Source organism: Diospyros lotus, chromosome 1, assembly GCF_014633365.1.
Source record: "Diospyros lotus cultivar Yz01 chromosome 1, ASM1463336v1, whole genome shotgun sequence".
In the NCBI taxonomy this organism is placed as follows: Eukaryota; Viridiplantae; Streptophyta; class Magnoliopsida; order Ericales; family Ebenaceae; genus Diospyros; species Diospyros lotus.
In genome coordinates this window covers 36510826-36536812 of record NC_068338.1, presented here as the reverse complement: position 1 = coordinate 36536812, position 25987 = coordinate 36510826, and the positions used below count along the sequence as shown (strand labels likewise).

Sequence of the window (25987 nt, the reverse complement as noted above, 5' to 3'; positions counted from 1 at the left end):
ATCTATTATTAAAAAGCTGTTAAACACACTCCGCTATTATAGAAAAGTATGGTAAAGACTTTTGGACCATCTGATAATTATAATAATTCAAAAGAGGCAAAAAAGGAAAGAGATTTCCTTTCATTTTCATTTATGTTATGTTTGGTCAAGACCCAAACGCGGCCTAAACAGATCACAGAAAAGGAAGGCCATCTCTCTCCTTTCCCGATAGCAGTGCGGGCCCACAAGCATTTAGAAGGCGGGCAGAGCCATCAGAACCGTTGGATCAGAATGGTCGGTTAAATCAACGGCAGTTACGCTCGAAACGCGTCGGGATCTCATTCGCAGAGTTCCATTCCCATTTCAATTCATTAACATGACAATAAATAAAGGAATATATAAACAAAATTCGTCCATTTATAAACAGAAAAAGAAGAAATTGTTTTCGCTGACAGATAGAAGCAGATTTTACAGAGAGAGAGAGAGAGAGAGGCGTATGGTTTTAGGGACTGTTGGATCTATTTTTATTTTTTATTTTTTGCGGTTTTAATTCAATTTCATCTGCCTGGGGTTGATCTAGGCGAGCCGTGGAGCGGTGCGAATTCTTTGTGATCTCGCCGGGGACGTGCGCCTATCGAAGGATTCCGATCATCTGAGGCACTTCCAGGGATTAAATTCGAAGTAAGCATGGTGAATTCCATGGTCGAGCGGGCCACTAGCGATATGCTCATCGGTCCAGATTGGGCCATGAACATCGAGATTTGTGACATGTTGAATCGCGATCCTTCGTATGCTTCCGTCTCTCTGTCTGCTTGTTTTATTTCGAATTTGAATAAAGTTTTCCTTTCGGTTGATTTTGGAAATCTTGAGAGATGTACAGTAGCGTATTAACTGTAACAGATGGGATGATTTATGATCTATTGGTTGTGAATTTCATTCAGTAGCGTTGGATTTCCTGTTGGGACGTCATTACGGTATTTCAATGACAACTTTTTGGTCTAGTTGGTTTATTTACGTACCTTTACCCGGAAGCTCTTGTCTGTCTGTGCCCCTGTTCTTGCTTGCCGGTCTTGTTAACTTCAAAGCTTTAAGTGGTGTAAGTGATCTTGACCATTGTTTAACCGCTCGCTGTTGGAGAAATTGAGAGGATATATGTGTTCTATGCTATATCAGATTGTGAAGTGGGAAGCATATGGTGAGATGCTGATGAGTTGCTGTTGTTGAATTTTGAGTACTCAAGTTCGCAGTTTCGTCTGCAAGGTGAAGTAGTTTATTCACTATTCAGTTTGAGATTCAAATATATGATTTTAGAAAGGTTATACTGTAAAAACAGAAAGTTGCGAGGGGAGTAGTGCCCCAGTGTTTGTATATAGTGGAAAAGAGAGCATGGAATAGTTTTCCAAACCTTAAGCTCCTGATGATGTGATGAAATGGGTTTGAAGGAAAAGCAATAGAGAGAGTTGGGGAAAAGAAGAGAAGATACGGTTTGTAGTGGAAATGAGCATGAAATAGTTTTCCAAGCCTGAAGCTTTTGATGATGTAGAATGTGTGATAGATGAGCTCCTAGAGATGTGGGGTCAATTGGGGCGAATCAAGGGTGACTTGAGCCCAAGGATAAATTTGTTATTTTATCAAGTGTACTTGGACTTGGAATTTAGCAGGTTCATTTTAACATGGATATAATTGAAATGAGAATGTTGTGTTCATGATGACTCCGCACCTTGACACTGTGATAGGGAGTTAATCTTTCTACAAGATATATAAGTGCAATTCATTAGGTTTCATGTTTAGGATCTCATAAGCATGTGTGCATTCACCGAGTTGCTAAGTTTTTGTTTTTTTGCTGAGTATTAAGTTCTTCTGATATGTGTTTCCTACACATATGAAATTACTAGACTGGCCTCATTGATAAAATGATCAAATTGCCCCTGCCCAACACTTAGGTTAATTGACTGCCTTGCTTGCATGGGTAGTGCGCATATGACAAACTGATGCAGGAGCAATAAAAAAATTATTAGCAGGGTTATTTTTGTAATTTTGCATATTGTATTATTTTCGCAGCTTTCTGGTCATGTTATTTTTATTTGGGTTCAGACTATGTTGTTATGGTTTTTAGAGTCTTATCTTAAAGCCCATGTGTTCCTTACAAGCCTAGTAGTAGTATAAGGTATCTAGCCCAACAGAATTAGGGAACTAAACCCTAATCCTTGTGGGTTAAGTTAGGAGGACTATTTAAACAGTTGTAATGTTTTCCCTAGGGTTAATTTTTCAGCAGTTTTACCATAAGAAGAATTGTCTTCCTTGTGCCTGGATGGTTAACCAGATGCCGACCCCTGTTTGGCTGAAGAACCAGTCATTTTAGGCTATGTTTTAGATCATTTTACCTTTCTTCTCTCAGGATTCTCTCTCTACAACTTGGTAAACTTTTTTCTAGACTCCTTGTTCTACATCACAAACATCACAACTTAACATGTGTTAACTTGAGATTTACCAAGTGTGTTCTACCTCAAAGTTTGTGTAAACCACCTTATTCCATATGTGCTTAAATATGCTCAGGCCACATTTTCAGAATTGGGCAACATGCATAATTACCAGGTATGCTCTTTGTGGAACTGCGATTCAGATTGTGTGTGTCATGAACCTGGGGTTGGATTGGGAATCGGAAGGATCCGATAGAGGTAAGATCAAGAACAAAATGATTGGAGAGGGAAATTGGATAGAAATGGGGAAGAATTTAGAGAGAAATGAGGGAGAGTAGTAGAGAGAAATGAGAGGAAGATTTGAGAGAAATCTAGAGAGAAAATTGAAAATTTCATTCAATCAATTCAAGCATGCATTCTTCCTATAACAATGGCTTATTTATAGCGCCACTGCTCTTGCACCCATGTTCAATCCGTTTGGCCTCAACCATGCACCCATGTACAGAACAACTGAAATTCTAACAAATTGCAAAATACCCTCTAACAACTATAACTATTTATATCCTTATTACAATTTTACCACTCTATTGCTCCTAGGGTCATGACAATTTCTCCCGCCTTAAAAGGTTTCTTAACCCCAAGAAACTTATTACAACCGAGCTATTGTTTCTTCATCCAATGCCCATCTTCACCAACTAGTTTATTCTTCGCCTTTTCTTGTTCTTATCTCTTATTTTCCTCTTCTTTTGCTTTCTCTTTTCTTTTTCCTCAACAATAGCAGTACTTTGACTTGCTGCAACACCAAGTCCAGCCATCCACTTCTTCCCTATTGCCATTGAAAATGGTTCCAATTGAGCTGTCAGTCCTGCAACTATATCATTTCCAGTTATAGGAAGAAATTCAAACTTCTCTTTAAGCAAATCAACGCTTTTGGCAGCTGTTGTCCTGTCTTGTGTGCCTGAGCCAATAACATCCGTATGGGATGTTCCAAGCAAGGTGCCTGATGCAATCCTTTCGTCCTTCTCCTCAAGTACTTGGTAAAAAGGCTTTTCAAGCTCCTTCCTTTGCTGTTTTCGTAGATCAATAGCATCAAGAGTCTTACCAATGGGAGTGCTTGAGAGACTATCAAGTGATTGAATACCGTCCTCCAATTCCTCTTCCTCAATCTTTTCTTCCACCTCCTCTTCTTCCTCTTCTCCTTCTTCCTTAAAGTTGGACTGATCTTGTTCCAGAACCCCAAAAACATCACCATTGAGAACTTCTTTTCCAAAGGAATCGGTGTGTTCCTTTAATTCTCCTTTTGCCCACACACCCTGGACCATACCCTCGGAATTGCTGTTATTGCTGCCAACATTGTTATTAAAGTCACCTTCCTTGTCAATTCCGTTGCCTAAATTAGGGTACTCCTTTTTTGGTTGCTCCATTTCAAGGAAGTCCTCTTTGTTAAGACTTCCGCAATAATCATAAAAAAATTTGGCAGGAAAATTGTAGTGATACTTCTTAATCAGTATCATTGCGAACTCCTGCAACTGCTCATGTAACATACGGCCGAATTCCTTGCACGCTCCATGTATCCCACTGCTTGTTTCCTTGTCAACTTGGCTGGACTCATTATCCAACTTTTCCCATGCCTGATTTTTCTAGTTAAACTGCTCATGATTCCTGTTGTTTTTAGCTGAAAATGCAGCCTTCTCCTGTTGCCATTGAGGCTTCGACTATCTCATGTGTGCACTGTTTCCCAAAGTTTCACGAGCAGGACATCCCACTGAAAATGTGACATCCTTCGACTACAATTGAGACTCCTTTGGTCTCATACATGCATTGCTCCCCATGGTAAATTTAGTGGAAGCAGTACACTTTGGTGACCAAGGAGTAGGAGTTCTATACATATTGAATCCACACCCTTCCATGAACTAATCGGCTCTAAACTATAATCGCCTAAACACAATTCAATAGTCGAGGCACCCGTTCTTCTCTGCCTTTCCAATTCGAACCAAGTTAAGCAAAATTCATATCCGAAATCTACCTCTTGTTTCCCCTTACTCACAACCTAGAATTTCGATTGGAATCCATCGCTTGAAATTACTACTCCGTTATGATCTACCTTAATGAAATCGGATCGGAATTACCGCAAATGAGCGTCGGAATTCATAGCCAAGAATCACCCATCCAAATTCTCCTTCAAAAATCCACTCCCAACTGCTACGAGCTTTGCTGGAATCAAATACCGAAATTATTGGACTTCTTAACCAAGACCCAGACCTATTCCCACTTCACGCCGTCCTTTCTTGTCAGAATTGGCACCTTCGTCTCACTCAATCCAAATCGATCAACTGAGCCCTTGCATTGTTTGCTATCTACTTGTGAGGAATCGCTTAGCGACAATTATCTTCAGTAAGTGGAATCAGAAGCCCAGAATCGTTCATCCGGACTGTTGGACTTGTTTCGAATCATTCCTCTGGTTCTGCTTACTCACTGGTCGCGTTTAATAATGGTCGCGGCATCTTCCTCGTTCGTGTCGCCAACTACAATGAAGCTCTTGTACCGACCTTCTGCTCTGGTAACGAGTCTCCTGGTCGTTCGCGTTAACACCAGTGGACTTGCTATAACCTTGAAACTTCTGCACTCGTCGTCTACTCCAGTCGAAACTCCTGGTTGTCCATGTCGCCCTTCGACAGACTTCCGCCTACTCACGAACGCTAGCCTGTTCGCATCGCCTCAGGTTAGCTCGCCCATCGACCCACTCCAATTGCGAATGCTTCTTTGTTCAGGTCGCCTCTGGTGCTACTGGAATTCACTTGAACGATGAACGATTTTTGAAATCGACGTACACTTCATTTCACAATTTCAAACCAAGAGTTGTTTTGCTCTCTCAGTTATGATTTGTCCCTTGATTCCTCATAATCGCTGCTTGCATTCACCTATCAAGAGTTGAGAACAGCCGATTTAGACCACCACCGTAATTCAATCATTCAAACCAAATTGCTACGAGATTGCCGGGATCATAGTCGAGGAAAAATTGGCTCTGGTATCATTTGTCATGAACCTAGAGTTTAGCCTAGGGTTGGATTGGGAATCAGAAGGATCAAGAATAGAATGATTGGGGAGGGAAATTGGACAGAAATGAGGAAGAATTTAGAGAGAAATGAGGGAGACTAGTAGAGAGAAACGAGAGGGTGATTGGAGAGAAATCTAGAGAGAAAATTGAGAATTTCATTTAATCAATTCAAGCATGTTTTCTTCCTACAACAGTGGCTTATTTATAGCATCATCACTACTCCTGCACCCATGTGTAATCCGTTTGGCCTCAACCATGCACTCATGTGCAGAACAACTGAAATTCTAACAAATTGCAAAATACCCGCTAATAACTATTTATATCATTATTACAATTTTGCCTCTCTATTGCTTCTAGAGTCATGACAGTGTGTTCCAGATCATGGTTCTTTTGCAGCCTCAAATCACGAGTGATGTGATTCAGATCCCCCAAAATGGGGATCACAATTGGAGTATGAGTGTAGTTAAAAACAATTTAGAACTAGGGGAGAAACTTAGGCTACATTTGTTTGGACTTAAAACATTTTACATTGAAATATTTTACATTATATTTTTTTCAATGTAAAATATTTTACATAGAAAATGATTTTGTATCTTATATTTTGGTGTTTGTTTGCATTGTAAAATATTTTTAAAAAATTAGTTATGTACATATATAAACACGCACACACTTGTTTGTGTGAATCATGAATGTATATATACATATGTATATCTATGTGCACGTGTGTGTGTATGTATATGTCTGTCTGCATGCGTATGCATATGCATGTATGTATTTATATGTATGTGCATGTATACATATCGTGTATATATGTATTTATTTATAGGTATACATATATACATATATGTAAAGATGTTTTGTCAAACGAAAAAAATAGTTTATTCGCTTTGGTGTAAATAGGAAGATGACTTACAAATTTTGAATTGGTAGGTTATTTTACATCCTTGGTGTAAAATATTTTCATTATAAAAATATTTTCCTATCTTTTTCGTCAACCAAATAACAAAAAATAGGAAAATGCTTTCCTGAAAAATATTTTACTTTCAAAGAAATTAAGTCTTAAAGTTAAATTAATTTCCTTAGAAAATTAGAGAAAACAAACCTTTTGCTTGATCTACTTAATATAATTTACATGAGAAAGGGGTTTTATGCAATGGGTCTAAAACTCTAGAATTGGTAAAGGTTGCCAAAAAGGTATTATCACTCCCTATTAATGGTTGTTCAACTGAAAGAAATTGGAGTACATAGTTATGAGAGAAATAGGTTGAATAGCACAAGAAGTAATAAGTTTTTTTTTGGTTTAGTGATAAGTAGGTTTTCTCTCACTATAACATTCACCTTCAGTTATTTTTATTGAAAATCATAAGGACGACCCATTTAGAAAGTGGGATTTTGATATGGACAGTGTGTGTTTAGATGATTTAATAACTAGGTTCCAGGACATGGGATAGACCCTCATTGTGGTGGGATCCATACCTACTCCATCCCTGTGGGGTGCTTGGTGCATTGCCATCTCTTGAGTGGACCCTTGTTAATGCCTTGAAATCATCTTGTGGTCTCCTACGCAACCACTCGATGCACCCTCTTGTACTTGTCAATGCCTCAACCCAAGATCTCTTGATGCTCGCCACCATGCTATCACCGAGCACCGCTCTGATACCACACTATCATGGGCCTGACACATGCCCCTGTGAGACACCTCTATTACCCATGCAAGGCTAGCCTTTTTCCCTAGGTGACAAGCATAGGACTCTTTAAACAATGCATCTAGATAGAAGCGCACCTGCATTCATAGTCATGTATTAGTAAACCTGGTGAACACCAATGGCATATGGTTGACCCTCGGCATTGGGGAGTCATAGGTCATGGCACTATGAATGAAATATGAATTTCATAAAATTTATGACTATAGAATGCCAAATAAATGTTCAATGCATAAGTTGTCCAAGAATATGGAAAATAATTAAAAAGAAGGCAGAACAAATTAGCTTTATAATAACAAAGTATCAATCTACCTAATCTTGACTCGAGTACAGTTACAAAGTGCACCATGACTCGAAATATTCGTACCATAAAGTTAGAATAACACCTTTGTTCTGCTACTTTTGGTGCATACTATGTTCTTGTTAAGTATGGTTAAATGTTTGGTCGCATGTAGCTATCCCTTTAGGCTGCACACATTCGGTGGTGTGACATGGAATCGCTCTTGCCCCTCTTTGAGTCTGTTCGTGTGCTTGGACTCAAACTAAATAGCAAGAAGATCATACATGATAACTAATTAAGGTTAGAGTGACGCCTATTGCAAATAAGATGGAGTCACAACTAGGATAGTTTTGTCATGTGAGAAGAAGATCAATAAAAGCACTTGTGAGGTTGGAATGCAAAGCTATGGATATTTGATGACAATACTCGGGAACATAGGCAGAGCAACATACAATTGAGGGGATGCAATTGGCCCCCTCAACTTTTCAAAAATTACATGTGGTTATTGTGATTTACTTTCTTTTTTCAACTCCTATTAAATCTATAAAATGTAGGTCAATTTTTTAGAAAAAGTAGACTCTAGGTAATAAAAATTAAAAACATTGATTAATATATAATATATCAAAATATTCAAGGCCAAGAAAAGAAAGTGGGGTATATTTTGTAATTTTTTAACCTTTCAAAAAAGTAAAAGACATCAATAGGTAATTTTCGTAATTTTGAAAATATAGCCAACAGTAAGTTTTCTTGTACAATCAATTAATTGATGCCTTAATCTTGATAATTGATCCAATGATTTGTTTCCTTTAGTTTGATTAGTTGATTAAAATAGATACTAAGAAAGAATATTTTTCCTTTGTTGTCGCTTGATAAAGTAAACAAAGATTTTTTTTTTCGTGAACAAGTAATTGCTTAGAGTTATAAGAAGAAAGCAAAATAAGGGAAGAAGACAGAAAAATGATTGAAGAATGATAAAAGAATCTTTAGCAATTGTGTGGCATTTTGAGTTTGAAGGTAAGGGAGAAAAACATCTTTCATTTTTATATATAAGTGCTTTAAGCTTATTTTTATGACAAATCATGTTAATTAATTATAATTCCCTATATTACTAACTAATTATAGTCTTTTAAGTTATATTTATTTTTATGCTAAAATTTATTTTTAATTATACTTTATGGAAAATTTCTTAAAAGAAATGCATGAAATCAACACTATCTCTTCAAGAATGTGATGACCAAGATGATAGAAAAAATTCTTCAAAAATTAAATAACTTCAAATTAAATGCATGTGTCTATGATATTAAACTAGAAAAAGAAAGAAAAAAGTTTGCCCCCATTGAGCCTAGGTCCTGGCTCCCCCTTGCTTCGGAAGCTAACATGGAAAACATATTTTTGGATCTAATTGTAGGACTTGAAGGGGATGCTCGTTGTTTCCCTTTTTGCTGCTTGAGAAAGGGTATCGTTTTTGTTGATATACTTTTGTTTCTTTTGTTGATTATCCTATGTTGTAGACACACATAGGTCATGAGGTAACCTCCTTTTATACAGGGTTCACCCCATTGAAACTTTTGAATGAAGGGCGATCTTTACCTCTCACCAGGTTTGTTAACTTCTTCTCCAAAGAGACTCGCTTCTAGGGGAGCAGGGCTCTGTACAAGGATTCTGGAGATCTGGGGAGAGGAAAGAAGATTATAGACTAGTACAGAGTTAGAATTTAAAAGCAGTTTCAAAATCCCAAAAATGGGAGATTGAGGGTTTTGTGTATGAGCATTGATTATTTTCAAGAGTTAGTCCTCGAGGAAAAATGAAATCTTAGTTGAAGCTGTTCTATTTCATTAACTGGGTGTGCTAGTTTTGGGGGCATATGTGGAGGTTTTGAAGGAAATGCAATTATTATGTTATGCATGCTAGCGATAACATTATTTGACAATAAAGTTCAAAATTTGGCTCACTTCAAAAGTATTGGGGAGGTCACAAGTATGTTCTGATAATTTTGTATTGATTACAACTATGGCTGTGTTGTAGGGAGCATGGACAACCAATCTCTTGGTCCTTGCCCCCTTGTCAATTTGTTAAGAAGATCATGGACTTGTTTGCTTTACCTAAAATAGTTATTTTTTATGTTATGTGGAATTGAATATGGGTATGTGTAGAAGTGTTAGGCTTATCTAATTCTTTTGTCCAAGAATAGGAGGATATGACTAAATGTCGTAATAAGTATTTGTCAGGAACCTAGTCCTTACTAATGTTTTCTTTGTAGATAGAATTGGAATTGAGGGAGAAATAGGAAGAATTGAGGGAGAAACAAACAAAATATTAGGGAGAATCAAACAGAATTGAGGGAGAAGCTGATAGAAAGTAGGGAGAATCTGAGAGAACAATAAGGGGAAATAAGAGACTTCAATAACTTCTTGACAATTCATTCATATCTCAGTCCTGTTGGGTTATAGCTTTATATATAAAGCTAACCAACATTTATTTGTGGTAGTTACAACAGTTATCACTTCCACTTCCATCACTCCACTACACCTAACTACCCTAATACATAACTATAAATAATAACTGAACAAAGATATAACAACTGAAAAAAAGAAACTTCATAATTCAAAGTCGTGACATTCCCTCCCCCTTACAGATTTCTTGTCCCCAAGAAATCACAACAACTGGCAACTGTTTCTTCATCCAATCCCTGCTTTCACTATCTGATTCATCTTTCACAGTTTGTTGTGCCTTTCTCTTTGCCTCTTTTTCTCTTTCCTTCTTGGCTTTATCTTATGGATGAAAGAGGAAATAACATCTCTTAACCAGCACCAAAAACTGGTCTATACAATCTGAAATGGCAACAAGATTGCCATATTGTTCAGGATCGAAAACATTCAGAACAATAGTAAGATATTCTCCTGTTGGAATTGTCTTAACCTTTTTTATGCCTAATTAAAGCTATGGACTCCTCAGCCTTCTTTGGAGCCAAAGGCAAAGAAACAATATTCTTAGGACCTTCTTTCTCAAACTCAAGAAATTCTCTATTAACTTCTTTCTATCCTAATGATTGATTGTCTGAATTAATCATCTCATGATTAGAATTTTTGAGATAGTTATCTTGAGCTTCTTCTCCCGAAACTTCTCTTTTTAAGGAGTCAAAACATTCCTTAGAAAATAAGTCAGCTGGAATACTAACCTGGAACTTTCTTGAAAACTGAATCAAAATCTCGTCCAGCTTTTGGTTGATGTTAGCAACACCTTCCATGAATGTTTTCTCCAATGACTATATACTTTTAAGAGCCCCTTTGGCTATTTCTTCAGTCAAATCCTTATAACTTCACCCTGAACAGCCAATGTAACTGCCCAGATCTCAGTAACTGCCTCTGAACTGCTTCTGGAAACCGGCTTGTCCTACTCGCCTTCAAAGTCTTGAGTGAAAACACCTAGATCCAGCCAAGAATCGGACTACTCTGATACCAAATGTCAGGAACCTATTCCTTACTAATGTTTTCTTTGAAGATAGAATTGGAATTAAGGGAGAAATAGGAAGAATTGAGAGAGAAACAGGTAGAATATTGGGGAGAATCAGACATAATTGAGCGAGAAGCTGACAGAAAGTAAGGAGAATCCGAGAGAACAATAGGGGAAAATAAGAGACTTCAATAACTTTTTGACAATTCATTCATATCTCAGTACTGTGGGGTTACAGCTTTATATATAAAGCTAACCAACAGTTATTTGTGGCAGTTACAACAATTATCACTTTCACTTCCACCACTCCACTACACCTAACTACCCTAATACATAACTGTAAATAATAACTGAACAAAGATATAACAACTGAAAAAAGAAACTTCATAATTTAAGGTCATGCTGTATTTTTATTTATTTAACACAAAAGGGTTCTACAAAATAGTACATTCTTATGCATAATGACAGTTTTGTACATAGTTTCCTAAAAAAATGATTTCACTATATTTATTTTGCTTTCGTGCCATTAACCATGCTAGGCGCATCCTATATCCTCACCTAATAGTGTACCACCTCCAATGTCCTGACATGGGGTACTTCACAATATTGGAAATGGCCATGTAGCAAAGTATATTTCATGGATTTCTACATTGGTTGGTCTGGAGGCAGACAGTTTGGCCAAGTATCACGTGAAACATTTCTACATTGGTTACAAAAGCTTGTAAAAATATTAAGGAGTTGATTTGTTTCCTCTTTTTTCTTGTTTTAACCTCAGTTTTGTGCTTGAGCAGCACTTCATTGTTGCCTTTTTAGTGATCTTACTTGTCAAAGAAATGAAAAGAGATTTGTAACTGAAAACATAATGTGGTTAGATGGCAAGAATGCTCTCTGGCCTGAGTTGATTTACAACAATAAAAGTAAAGGTTAAATATTGCGTTCTCTAGAATGGCACGTTTTGACCAGAAAATCTTTGGAAGAGGACATTATTGATCACTATTTGTATTAGACCTGCAAAATTGGCATGGATTTGTTTTTACCCTTCAACTCTGAGAAAGCAGTCAAACAATGCAACAATGGAAGGAAAATAATTTCCAATTGTCAGATGTGAATACTCATGCATGTTTCATTTGATTCTCTAACCTTAGTAAAAGTAATCCTCTAGAGTCATGCTAATGTACCTACTTGGTATAACCCATGAGATGATCTGCTGATATGGGGATTGCTTTCTATCATTTTCAAGGTTAGATTAACGTTATTCCAATATACAATCAGAATATGAAATGCACATTGAGTGTTGTTATTCACTCGTCTAAGCTCCTTTCTTTTGTTAGGGACATGTGATAATTAATGCTGAATTTTCTGAGTTGATTCTTCTAGGCTGTCTATCATTTACTTGGTTTTGGTTACTAGGCAAGCTAAAGACGTTGTAAAAGGCATAAAGAAGCGACTTGGAAGCAAGAATTCAAAAGTTCAACTTCTTGCTCTAACAGTAAGTTAGAATATTTCTTTTCTTTTTAATGCATGTTATTTTTCTCTTTGCATTCTCCTTATGTGATATGGTCTTTTACTTGAAACTAGGAGGTCTGAGATTCCAAAATCCATCGTTGATTAATTCTGAGTTCTCTTTTTGTCTTTGGAAATTGCGTACACTTACATTTTTACTGACTTTCTTAGTTTGCATGCTACAATCTATTTTTTAAACTTTACCCTTTCTTTTTTGCTTGGTGAAACTTTCCCATTTATTTGCTCAAGTATTTGTCCTGTCTCAATGACATCTTGTTGAGGCAATTTCCAATCTTGTTTATATGAACTGCATAAATTTTTCTTATCTGTTTTTATTGCATCAGGTCTTCTTTTAGGAAGTAAAATGTTAAAATGTTGTTATGATGGCAATTTCTTGAGGCCATTGTAATTGATGCCATCATATAAATTTGGAAGTTTAGTGATCTGGCTGCTTTGTACTGACATTTTGCGTGTTTACTTATTGGGAACACTTGGATTTCAATTTTCTTTTGGTCTATGCCCACTTCACTGATTGCCATTCTCGTGGGTTTTTCAAGTGGAGGAAGCTTGTAACTGGGGCTTATGGTCATAATTTCATTAAGTTGAGAAAGGCTATGATCATATCTTGCTCTAATATACGTAATCTTAATATATGGTGAACAACAAAGTTGGTGCTGAGGCAATTTTGAAGTTTTGCTTACTACTTAGCTTAAGGTTCTGATAATTTTGCCTTCTATCTTTGAGAAGGTATAACAATGATTAGATTAGTGACAACAGTTCCACCACACAACTTGAAACGGACAATGTCCAAGTACAATTATTCTTTACAGGCACAAGTGACATCGACAAAATTTATGGGGGAGTATTCTTTCCTGAATTTTGTTGTTTCTCTTATCCATGTTGCCTAATCTGTTATGCCTTTTTTTTGTGCTTGCTAGGCTTACCTTGAGGCCCTGTGAAGGATAATATCTCATCGTAGTTGTTTTCTTTCAAATTAACTAAAACTGAAGTAACCCTTGTGTGAATGAACTGGCCTCATCTGTTTTCAACTTTGAGTTAAAATGTGTAATGCTTTACTTCTACATTGTCATAACATGGCCTCACAGAAGAATTAATAGGTTTACTTGGTCTATTTACCATATTCTAGCTGTTGGAGACAATTATAAAGAATTGTGGGGAGATTGTCCATATGCATGTTGCAGAGAGAGATGTGCTTCATGAGATGGTGAAGATAGCAAAGAAGAAGGTCGGAATATTTTTTGTATCAGTGGTTTCTCCTAAGTATTTATGGTTGTGATTTTTTTTTTAAAGATAAAAACTGTTTGTGATTGTGATTTAAGTTCCTGTTTATTGTTAGACTGACTTCCATGTCAAAGAGAAGATATTGATTCTAATCGATACTTGGCAAGAAGCTTTTGGAGGACCAAGGGCTAGATATCCACAATTTTATACGGCATACCAGGAGTTATTGGTAAGATTTTGAAGTTAAAGATTGGGGAGTATGTGTAACAATGGTCTTGAAGTCCATACATAGGCCTGTTTGACCACCATATCTATTCTTTTAAATTTCCTGAATTGTTCATGGTTTCAGCGCATGGGGGCAGTATTTCCTCAGAGAACTGAAAGGTCTGCGCCTGTATTTACACCACTACAAACACAGCCTCTAACAACATATCCACAAAATATTCGTAACCCAGATTATCAACAAGAAGCTGGTGAGTCTTCTGCAGAGGCTGAGTTTCCAACTCTGAGGTACATGTCAGGTCCTTCAATTTTCTGTTTGTAAGAAATTAAGTTGGCAATTGATATCCAATGCCTCAGTTTGGCAATTCCCTGCATGTTGCCACTTGTTGCTTCTTTCCCTGCTGCCCTTGACTAATTGTTTTTGTACAACATCCTATTCAAGTTGAAAACATGAAAGATTTTATAATTTGTTGTTGCATCTTATAAAGAGGTCCTTGAAACTTTTGGCTTATACGCATATTGGATAATCAGTTGCTCTAGTGAGTGTGTGTATAACTTACTGATTTACATCATCATCAGTTGATGCCATGGTAATCTACTTCCAATCTGGATCTTATGATCCTAGGATCCATTTATCCTGAGGAAATTCCTTGGAGGCAGGATGTCACAATTTTGATCAAGGATATTATTGGATTGTATAATCCTGGTCTGAATCTTGATACTATCTGGTGCAGTTCTTTGACTTTTATTGCTTAATAAGTTATATTTTGTTACTTTTACATTGGTGGTTTAGATAATCATTTTATGTTATACCCATATCAAGTAAGAGTATGCCATATTGTATATTTTTATCAAATATGTGAAAAAACATAGCGGAACTACGGCCTTGTTTTGGGAAAACTAAAAGAGCTAAAGTATTGAAGGAAAGATAGATGCAAGCCAAGTATCTCCTTCCCCTTCTCTCTGTTACTCTCCTTTTGTTTTGTCCACTTTCTCCCTATCTCTATTTGCTTTCTTTTTTTTTTTAATGCTTTATCAGTACGCTCTTTTGTAAAAGTTAGAACTTCTTTCTTATTAACCCATAACTATTAACTATAGATGCAAAATGCTCCACCTGAGTACTCTTCTTGAAAAAAAAAAAATTCTGTTCTTTTTTTTATATGAAATGCTAAAAAAATTTAGTTTTATGCTTTCTGAAGCATAATGCTTAGATTTACGTGGTCTGTTTTTAATCATATCTTATTTTCTTTTATTTAATTGAGACTTATTTTGAGTTTGCTCTGAATAGATTTATTATCTATATTTGTTGCATATTTTTTTTTTTACTTCATCGAATCCCGAATGTGATTCTATGATATGATCATGTCATTACCTTTGATGATGCAATATAGGGTCCTGATATTTTACAACCTTGGTCAATTTTTTTACCTTTCCTTTTGGAGTTTAATATGCTTTATATGTATGATCAATGTTGATGACAGGTAGCTTTAATGTAAATGCCTCCAATGGATTTTGTTGATAATTTATTCTACAACATAAAGCCAACAAAGAGTTTGTTTGACAGGCAGCTCTGGTGAAAAGGAGGAAATAACTTTATGAGATATTTAAGCATTGGAGGGACCAACAGGTGCACAGCACATGCCCCCTTCAGTGGATGATAAAGACACTATGTGGAGTGATGATCTGCCACAATCTTATAGAAAAATACAACGTGGAAGTGATTAACTCAAGCCTCATGAGCTGAGGCTGGGGCTGTTTGAAACGACTGTTTAACCATTTGAGCCTTGAAACTAATTACATGCTTTCTGATTTCTAGTTAAACAAAATCGAGCAAACTCATAGGATATTTTTGAATTTAAGCCGTTCACGAACAGCTCATTTTGTTCACAGCTTCTTTGCTTTTCCTATTTTACAGTATAAATGTTTTCTTGACAAGCTAATCTCTCTGCTCTTCATTGATTAAAATGCCAATTAGCATCAAGAGAAACTGAATATTTTGTAGTTGGTTACCTTAAAACTCGTTTACATGTTCTACCAAGTTAATTTGTTCTATTTTTGGTTTTGCTTCTTGGTCTCTAATTGTTTTTTATTTGCTAGCTTGTCAGAAATTCAAAATGCTCGAGGTATTATGGATGTCCTTGCAGAAATGCTGAATGCATTAGACCCGAGCAACAAAGAGGTTTAATTTTGAATCTATTAAGTTGTAAAGCAAATCTGAATTTTTTCAGGTTTATGATTTTATTGTAAAGGTATACTAGTGACATGGTTCCTTGGAAACCATATGGTATAATGAGATGATACTGGACTTTTGACTTGGTAAAATTGGATTTGTTACTGAGTTTGATAATGTTAAAATAAGCATTTCTCTGCATTGAGTTGATCATCATCTTGCTTTGCAGGGGCTTAGGCAGGAGGTTATTATTGACTTGGTTGAACAATGCCGCACATACAAGCAAAGGGTGGTGCACCTTGTTAACTCAACTTCGTAAGGCCCTCGCATTACTCATTCTCACTATATAGTGCCCATTGTGCAATGACTTCTGTGTTTCTTAGCGTCCTACACCCCCCCCCCCTCCCTTTCTCTCTCTCTCTCTCTCTCACTATCTGTTTGTCTATCTATCTATCTCTGTCTTATCTCCCCCTTTTCTCCTTGTTTCCTTTTATGGTACAATATAAACAATGAAACTTTATTGCTAAAGTTGAGGATAGCAATATGAAGCAAAGTAAGGCAAAAAACTTCAGATTAAGCAATAAACATGACCTACAGTACATGAATCAGTGCTATTGGCAGTCTAAAATGGCCTCTGAAGTTCTCAAGATTGTGACGGTGTTCAATTTTGGCCTGTCTGGGAGATAAATCTTGTTATCTGCAATATTTGCTTTGGGTCTAAGAGGTACAGACACTTCTAAGAAGGTATTGGATTGTGTTTGATGCTAGACCAAGAACTGGTCACTTCATGGAAAACCTAAAGTTGTTGAACCCTGCCTTTCAATCCCAATCCTAATACAGTGACCTTTCTACAAGAAATTGCCAGGGAACTTGAACTCAAAACTCTTTATTTCATAACTAGATTTTTTGCTTTTTAAATTAACTTTAATTATTTAGCTGTGTGCAGAATTTAGCCCAACTTTTGAAGTAAAGCCATTGACACAGACCAACCCTGGTAGGCCCGTCAGACAAACTATCTCCAATTTGACTTAGCCCATTCCCTTAGTGTCCCTGCTAATCTAATTGTACTCCAATTTTGCGGTACTTTATAAGTATCCTTTGAACAGTTAAGTTCAATATCCCTGTTGCTGCTATCTTTCTGTGCCAGAGATCCCTGTTTAGAGTCATTAGTTGATCTAGAAAGCTGACTGTTGTTCAACTGTCAACTCCACTGAACAACCAAGGTTGGCTGTACAAATTTGGTTAACTTTCTATTCTTGACAGTCAACTGATGTTTGGCTGATGATTTTTTAGAACACATATTTGGCTGAATGCCAACGTAGATAGTTGATTGATGCTCAACTGGTGATTTCTAAATGGTTGACTATCAAAGTTGACTATCTACCATGAAAGTCAAATGTCATCATAGATAGTTGACAGTCAACTGATGTTTGGCTGATGATTTTTTAGAACACATATTTGGCTGACTGCCAAGTAGATAGTTGACTGATGCTCAACTGGTGATTTCTAAATGGTTGACTATCAAAGTTGACTATCTACCATGAAAGTCAAATGTCATCGTAGATAGTTGACTGAAGTTCAATCAGTGATTTTTAGAATACTGATTTGGTCAATTGTCAACATAGATTGTCAGTTGACATTCGACTGGTGATTTCTATTCCAAACAAATTCTTTCCTGCTGGTAGGTGAATTCCTTCACTCATAGGTCCATTTTCTTATTTAGATTTTGTCCTCTTACCATTTAGACTAGAGTCATACCAGTTTACATTTCCCATTTAAAAACTTATATAATTTGTCAGTTCATCTTCTTACTTTCCAGGCATTTAGTAGAATTTTGATTAATGATGTTACCACAAGCTTTAAAATAGGAAACCACATAGTACATACAACATTCACCTCTATCTGCACATAAATGTAGTCCTTACATGCTTACTCACACTAAACATTTGATATGTTATAATGGAACTGATACAAAATCTTTTGTGCATCATTATCACTGCATATCAAGTCATAAGCATACATGAATCTACTCAAGACATAACAGGACATTCCAGTCTAACATTTAGCTCCTTTCAACTGGTCAACTATTACATAAGAAGAGTATAACATCTAAAAAAGCATTTCATCAACTAAATTATCTTCGTCACCACCCACTTTAATCTGTTAGAGGGAAAGAAAACTCTCGTGAGAGACGAAGCTCAGAAAACTCCCACGCTCAGTGACACACCCACCCATTTTCTCATGCTATTGCTAAAAAAATTGCATCATGTCTCATAGGATAGCGCTTCTTGCCATTATTCAACATGGTCTACCATATATTCTCACATATAGCGAGCTCAAAATCACAATTTACATCCACAAATAGGCAAAAGCTGAATGCAAGGCCAAGTAGTCCAAGTGACATGCAATAGGTGATGTGTCAAACATAATAGCCCCACCATGGAGATGGACTTTACCTCAATATGGCCTTCTTTCTTGCTGGTTTCAGCACGTAAGTTTTTCCCCCTTCCTTCCTTTGTTGCAACTTCCAATCTACTCTGTTCAGTTGATAGGGATGTGCCAACATGAAATTTCTTAACAATGCACAACCTTTTCATTGCAAGGTCTCAGCACAATGACTCTCTTGAACCACAATGGTGTCTTTTCTTTTCCTCTCAAATGAAGTATTTCTCCCCCTCTGCAGAAATGAAAGGAGTCTATGCAGGTGGGAGAATTTTGTATCTATTTCTCTCCCCTATATTAATAGCTGTTTCCTATCAGAGAATATTCCTCCTTTCCTCTCTCTCTCTCTGAATGGTTGCCACACAGGGATCTTCTGAAAGGGTTTGTTTAGCCCACGTGCTCCTTTCTCGTTCCTATCAATTTGCAGCCAGGTGTAAAATCTTCTAGAAGAGTTCTGTTAAGTTAATTTCTGATCGGTCAATACCTGTGTGTTCCACTTTTGCTTTAATAGAGGTATGCAAGCCCCTTTTTTGGTTTGGGCCATTAATCTTGGAGTATTTTAGATCTCATAACCACATAGACATGCGTCATCTCACCTAGCCTTAGGCCATTACTTAGATCCCAATTTCACTTGGATTATCCTTACTCAAAGTTATTCTAAAATATTTTTCAGACATTTTTTCTTTTTTTTTTTTGACATTCCAGTTGCAGTCCAACTTGGGATGTGATATGACCTGAGGTCATTGTTACACCCCACCTGAAATTGGCACATTCTGCAACTCTCCTTAGAGACATCAAAGGGAGTCTCAAATCAGTGCCTAGAAATTCCATAACAACTAGTCCTGCATGCAAATCTACTAATAAGATGCCACCAAGATTAGTTTCTCCCTGAGACATCCTATTCTTTCATGTAGGCCCATTTTATCATTTTAATTTTTCAGTTTAACTTGCATGTTAGTATTTGTTCATGACCCAAATGTCTAATGTCCACCTGACCATTCCAAGGTCAGACAAACTACCAGGGGTCTGGGACTAATTGGTTGATTGTTATTTTACAACCAGCAACAATTTCTTCCTGCAACCGAGATACAGGAATCTTAACCAAGCTAAGCCATTTCTGTTCATTATCTACCTGAGACTTGTTTTTCCCTATTCTAGGGTTATTTTTGCTTGTTATTTTTCAGAGATTTATGGCTCCTTTTTGCTCAATTCATTTTCTTTCTACTATTTCTCCCATTTACATCACCATATAATTTGAATCCAACATAACATACGCTACATGTGATCTGTAACAAAAAATTATTTATATAACAAGCATCTTAGACAAAATAGTATGCATCTCATAATATAACATGCTTTTAACTTCATATGGCAGCAATTAATATCTTCAAATCTTTCAAGATTGAGAATAACATATCTTCTCAACCTGAGTGGTAAAATAAGTAATGATCTGCGGCTCAGTGAGAAAAATCAATGCTATGCACGCATTACAGATGCCACAGGATATATGCATTTAATAGAAATAACATTCTATTATGGTTTTATGACTCAGTTAGCTAGCACATAAAATCATCTATCATATCCTCTAACAAAATTCTTTCCAATTCTTTGAGGGAACAGAGTTAGAACAATTTCTGAACGCATATAGCACATAGTTTCACGTAATCATGCACATACCAAGTACCAACACATGTAATAATGTGCATCACATGTTGAACTGTTGGGACTGTCACTACACACCTTCCAAAACTTTTAGAGGCAGGAATAACAAGTATCAACCTTGCAGGGCATGGCCCAATTAAAAAATGCCTCACTTAGTCATTACAGATGGCTGAACTTACTGGATCATCTGGGATTAGTTCCTCTAGCATGTGATTTGTCTTCAGTTATGTGCACCTATTTTCTCTACTTGTAACTCAAGTGCTCAAACCCCGGAGGAGAGCAATCAACTGGAATGTAGAAAAACTGATTGGTTTCAAGGTCATTGAGCATTTACAATGGAGGTTTGATTTTCAATCCTTGACGTTAAATTGATTCTTTCTAATTTTGTTTTGAGCATGGGGGTACCTCTCTTGTACTTTTTGGTGATTTTCATACAATTCCACCTTGCATACTGGAAAAGTATATTGAAAGGTTGCATATAATAAGGGACCTTCAATTGCCTTATGTTACTATTAGGTCTAGAAATGGAACACAAATAGAACTCGTGAATTTTGGCTAAGTTGATTCGAATACTGATTATTACTGTTGCTTCCCTTTAACTGTCAACCTAACGTGTGTTGCTTTCTGGCTCACTTATTGATGGGATTTCACTTATGGTTGAACCCTTTTACCTTATCCACTCTCTCTCTGATGTGAATTGGCCTGTGTATTGCTCTCTGATTTTCTATTTAACAATAGCCATGTGTGATAAAAAGGCTGTTGGACTGAATAATTCAAATGCTTAAGTTTTTTTTTTTTTTTTATAGGAAGCTTAAGTTTTGTTTTAATGTAACTAATGAAGTTTGTAAATGTATGACTGTTACCTCTTGCAGGGATGAGTCATTACTTTGTCAAGGACTTGCATTGAATGATGACTTGCAGCGTCTACTAGCCAAGCATGAAACCCTTGCTTCTGGGACTCATGTCCAAACAGAAAAAACAAAGCCTGAACCTGTTCGGGCATTGGTGAAACCAGACACTCCTCTAATTGATACGGGAGACAACAAACCATCTAATGCGGGGTAATCAAGTTCATGTGAAACAATTCCACCGTTATATTTTTGCAACACTCCTGATGCATCTGTTATTGTTGGAATGATCTTTTATTAATTACTCGTTGGGTCTATGCAGAGTTGATCCAGACTTATACTTGGGCATAGTCATAGATGTCAAAACATGTTTTGATGTCTGCTTATTTTGTTGTTTGTATTTGTTGGTAGTTTATCAGAGTGGTAGCAGTTACTCTCATTGCTGACGTTTACATACCAACTAGTATGAATGTGGTTTGACATATATGGTTCTGATCTGTATTACACAACTTTCAAATAAGAGACAATGGCTACACAACAATCACAAAATTAGATTTGTGCTGCATTTAAATCGTAGACTTTTGGAATAGAAGATTTATGCAATGAATATCCAGAACATGAGTGAGTTTATTTTCAGAACATAACAAACATACCAATTTGCCGTTGTCCTATCATGTTCATAATAAAAAAATGCAAATTATCATGTTCATAATAAAAAAATATATTTGCTTCCTTCCCCTCATAGTACGAGGTTAAAATATTGTTATGACAAACACCATCCTACTCTGAAAATTTTAAAGAAATTTAACATTTTTTAATGCAATTGTTTGTTATTCTAAGATGTAAATACCTGGACTTTGTACAGGTCCAGTTCCAACACTGGTGCAGGGACACAGCGCCAGCTTCCTGCTCCTCCTGCCACTAATGGTCTGGCAACTACTCCAAGCAAAGTTGATCCTAAAATGGACCTGCTGAGTGGGGATGACTTCAACTCACCTTCAGCAGAGAATACGCTAGCAATCATTCCTGTGGGCGAGCCCCAGCCAACTACTCCTGTAGCTAATCAGCAGAATGCCCTTGCTCTAGTAGACATGTTTTCTCAAAGTAACAATAATCAGCCAGTTTCTCCTGTAGGACAAGCAGACCTGATGGCGCAATATCAGCAACAGCAGAATTTTCAATCCCCACAGGCAGTTCACCCTAATGGGATTAGCCCAAACATGATGGTACCTCAGTATGAGCAATCACTATATGCACAAGGAACTAATACTGCCTGGAATGGACCGATTTCCCCCAGGCAGCAGCCACCTTCACCTGTCTATGGTGCGCTTCTTTATCTATAAACCATTCTCATTTTCAATATGTTCCGTATGCTTTTATGGGATTTGCTGTTTGTTATATCAGTATATGACAATTCTGCAATATATGTCTGCTATTCAGTATTAGAAATCAAACTTGTAATTCTCTTTCAGATTTTCAAACAAATGGGCTTGAGCCTAGATGTCTTGGCTAGTTTTTATGTCAATTTAGCATACTCAGATTTGGAGCTATGCACCCAAATTCTGCTATAGTTTTCATTGGGAAATTTATGGATTTTCATGGTGAATTTTGTTTTAAAGAATTCTTTAAATAAACACTGGGAATTATACGGTGCTAGCAATTATTTGTTAGACCATTGCTTATGGTGTTGTTACACATCTTACTGTTAGTTTTTAAACAGTAAACTGGTGCTCTGAAGAGTTGTATCATATGAAATTAATCATCATCATCATAATGGTGTACTCAGTAGCATAACAGTGTGTGTGGGAGAGGGGGATGGAATGGAGAGACAATAGTGATGGAAAGGAATTTGTTCTCCCCTGAAGTCCTATTGTGTGTCAACAACATTAACCTTAAATTTGCTCTTTAGTTAACAAACTATATCTTCCATTGAATGGCTATTAATTTTTGTTTGTTGTTTAATATCTTTCCATTCCATCCATTTCCATTGCTCTTCCAAACAAAGAAAAAGTGTTTTACGTTACTTTCCATTCCTTTCTCTCCCAAACAAGGAGAAAATATTTTAATTTCCATTTACTCTTACAAACTGTCTCCCAAACAAAACCTAGTAGTTGAGGTCTGTAATTGGTATGTTCACAATTTGATTTGATGTAGTAAACTGTCAAGCCCTAAGAATTGAGCTTGGACAATTATGGAATTCTGGAGGTAGAATAGAATAGGGAGAGAGGGAGACAAGAGAGAGAGAGAGAGGCAAAAGATTATTTCTGTTATTCCCCTCCTTTCTCCTATCACCTTAGGTTGCATATATAGCCTCTTCTTAACTGTCTAATTATTTTATAACCGACTATTACAACAACATATAACTAACTGTTACAAATATAACTAATTATTATAAATATAATTATTACAACTGTAATTTATTAATATTCCCTTCCTACCCCTAAGATCGTGACAATTCCCCCTTTCTCGAGAGAGTTCTCGTCCCCAAGAACTTGCAGCTATTGACCCTGTTCTTCATCCAATTCCAACCAATTCTTCTTCTTCTTCTTCATTTTCTTCCATGTTGAGTAATTGTTTTTGACATCGGTGGCTGGGGCTGAATTTGGCACCACACTTATAACATAATCCTAACTTCCACCTAGTACTTGATTTAGCTACAATAGGGTTAGGGAAATCCTTAGAATGCACGTTCACTTGATCCCCTTCCAAAGGTTGATAGAATGGAAGCTGAATTTCTGTTGCCATTGTGTATTTATTGTAGATCGCTTCCAACGTGAGCTCCTGCAGTCTTGCCTTCTCAGCCACTTGCCTCATGGGTGTCAGCATTTTCATCTTCACCAATAATCTTAGTTCTTCCTTCAGCCTGCTAATGAAACTGGACACCAAATATTGTTCTGTCAATCCCGATTGCACAATATACACAATAGATCTCAATTCTTCAAACTTCAGTTGTTACTCCACCGCCGACCCTTCTTGCTTCAATTTACTAAATTCCTCGATCACATCGAGGAATTTACTAAAGTCCCTGGTCAAGATCTTCATTTAACAAGAATAGACACTTCTAAGGTGTTGTGCTTGTTCTGTCCAGCATGTGTTAGGCACTCAGGGACTTGTTGGACATAGACATTTATTCGTTAACATCCAATTTATTATTTATTTTTTTTTGGATTGAACATGTTTTGGATATTTGGGAGACCCATGCTTACGGCTTTGATGCGCATGCTTGTTCATGAAAAAACGAAGATTACAAGTTCTCGTATTAAACTTTAAATCAGATAACATGAACAATGTGGGTTCATATTTGTTAGAACTCCTTCATAGACTTTTTGAATTAGGAACTTTCAAGGCAATTTGTTCACATTTCTTTTTGCAATATATAGAATGTGAATAATCTCTTACTATTTGATATAATAAAATATAAATGTACTTAGAATATATAAAATTTAATTAATAACATATATTATTTGCTTGTATAACATACATATTTATTTTCTTTGTCCTTGATGTATCAATAATCAAGGCTTTAAACATATTTATGGAACTGGAACTGCAGTTGCGGAGACTTCGGGCCGCACCTTGTAAAGAATTTTTGCTTTCATGATTTACTCCAATATGATTTTGCGTTTAGAACACATATTTATCAATTGCACCATATGTATTCAATGTTATCAGGTGCTCAGAGCAGTTCACTGCCGCCGCCACCTTGGGAAGTTCAGGTGACAGAAACTAGCCAACTAGAAGGTGGCCAATATCCTCAAGCAATGCAGGTCAGTCAGGTGGTTGTCACAGTTTCCCATCCCATGACAAGTGGCATGCATCCAGGATCGCCTATGGGAAATTATCAGGCTGTTGGTATGTATGGTCAGCCAGTTACAGGCAGCCCTCTCCCGCCATTGCATAACCAGGCCGTGCCCATGCAGAACAATCAGCAGCTGGTCGGGATGCAACCTCAACCAATCCAGAGCAATCAGCAGCTGGTTGGGATTCAACCTCAACCGATCCAAAACAATCAGTTTGGGATGCAACCTCAAGCAATCCAGGGAGGGCAGTCAATGGGTGTGTATCCACAGCCAATGCAACCTGGGCAGATGGCTTTTATGTATCCTCCACAGATGTACGGCAACCAAATGGCAGGATATGGGCATGGATACGGATACGGTCAACAACAAAACACCCAGTTCCTCGACCAGAGAATGTCGGGGCTATCTGTTAGGGACGATGTTGCCTTGAGAAATTCCTCTTATCAGCCATCTATTACATCCTACACTCTATCTGGAAAGCCCTCAAAGCCAGAGGATAAGCTGTTTGGGGACCTTGTCGACATTTCAAAATTTAAGCCAACAAAAACTGCTGCTGGTAGAGCTGAAAGCATGTGAAATAGCACCTGGATTTGAGTTTGTCACTTCCTCTTTTTTTTTTTTTTTTTTGCTAATTAGTTTTGTTAATCTGCCTTTCTCTTTGACTTTCATTATACATAACGCATTCTTCACCTTTGCCTCAGAATCGTGTTGCTTGTTTAATTGAACCTTGTACATTCCTTGGAGGAAAAAAAAAAAAGTTGGGTTATTTCCGTCCTTGGTTGAATTTGAATTTGGAAGCCCCTTTGTGACATATCCGGTCCTCATAAAAATTTGAGTACAGAATCAGATGCACTGTTCTTCTCTTTCAACTGTAGGGGCTCAAAATAGGTAGGTTTGGTCTTCATGTGATTGGAGGTTTGATTGGCCGTACTTGTAGCAAATTTTTCATAGTGATATTTTATTAATTGTGAGTTCTTTGATCCTTTTTATGAATGCTGGCTGATGTCCATAATATTTTATAATATTATCTCTCTCTCCTTTTTTTGAAATATTGGTTGAGTTGTGTAATGGGCTGTGGAGTTTGGATCATATTAGTGGGGGTACTGATGAGTTTTTGAGTTTGAATGATTCATCACTTTTCATTTCAATCTCCTGTCAGTTCTGAACAATTTATTTGAATTCGGGGTGGATTAAAAATTTTAATG

At 36.8% G+C, this 25987-nt stretch overlaps 1 protein-coding gene across 3 annotated transcripts; it reads left to right on the top strand.

Moving 5' to 3' along the window:
* The first annotated feature begins 417 nt into the window (after nt 1-417).
* Nucleotides 418-25771, top strand: LOC127799773 (TOM1-like protein 9). 3 transcript variants are annotated; one of them, XM_052334007.1, is made up of 12 exons: nt 418-767; nt 921-1075; nt 1153-1239; nt 12304-12382; nt 13544-13642; nt 13754-13867; nt 13988-14148; nt 15958-16039; nt 16260-16345; nt 21007-21195; nt 21848-22305; nt 24655-25771. In XM_052334007.1, exons 5-12 carry the CDS (start codon nt 13586-13588, stop codon nt 25356-25358), a joined length of 1851 nt encoding a protein of 616 aa, XP_052189967.1. In that variant the 5' UTR covers nt 418-767; nt 921-1075; nt 1153-1239; nt 12304-12382; nt 13544-13585; the 3' UTR covers nt 25359-25771. The 3 variants fall into 3 exon arrangements, with proteins under 3 accessions (XP_052189967.1, XP_052189964.1, XP_052189959.1); XM_052334004.1 differs by lacking the exons at nt 921-1075; nt 1153-1239; XM_052333999.1 differs by lacking the exons at nt 921-1075; nt 1153-1239 and having other exon boundaries at nt 12271-12382.
* The last annotated feature ends 216 nt before the right edge of the window (nt 25772-25987 follow it).

Coding starts and splice junctions, on each gene's coding strand:
- LOC127799773 (XM_052333999.1), top strand. CDS start 667: ATGGTGAATTCCATGGTCGAGCGGGCCACTAGCGATATGCTCATCGGT. Junction 768..12,270: donor ATGTTGAATCGCGATCCTTC/GTATGCTTCCGT, acceptor TGATTCTTCTAG/GCTGTCTATCATTTACTTGG. Junction 22,306..24,654: donor GCCACCTTCACCTGTCTATG/GTGCGCTTCTTT, acceptor CAATGTTATCAG/GTGCTCAGAGCAGTTCACTG.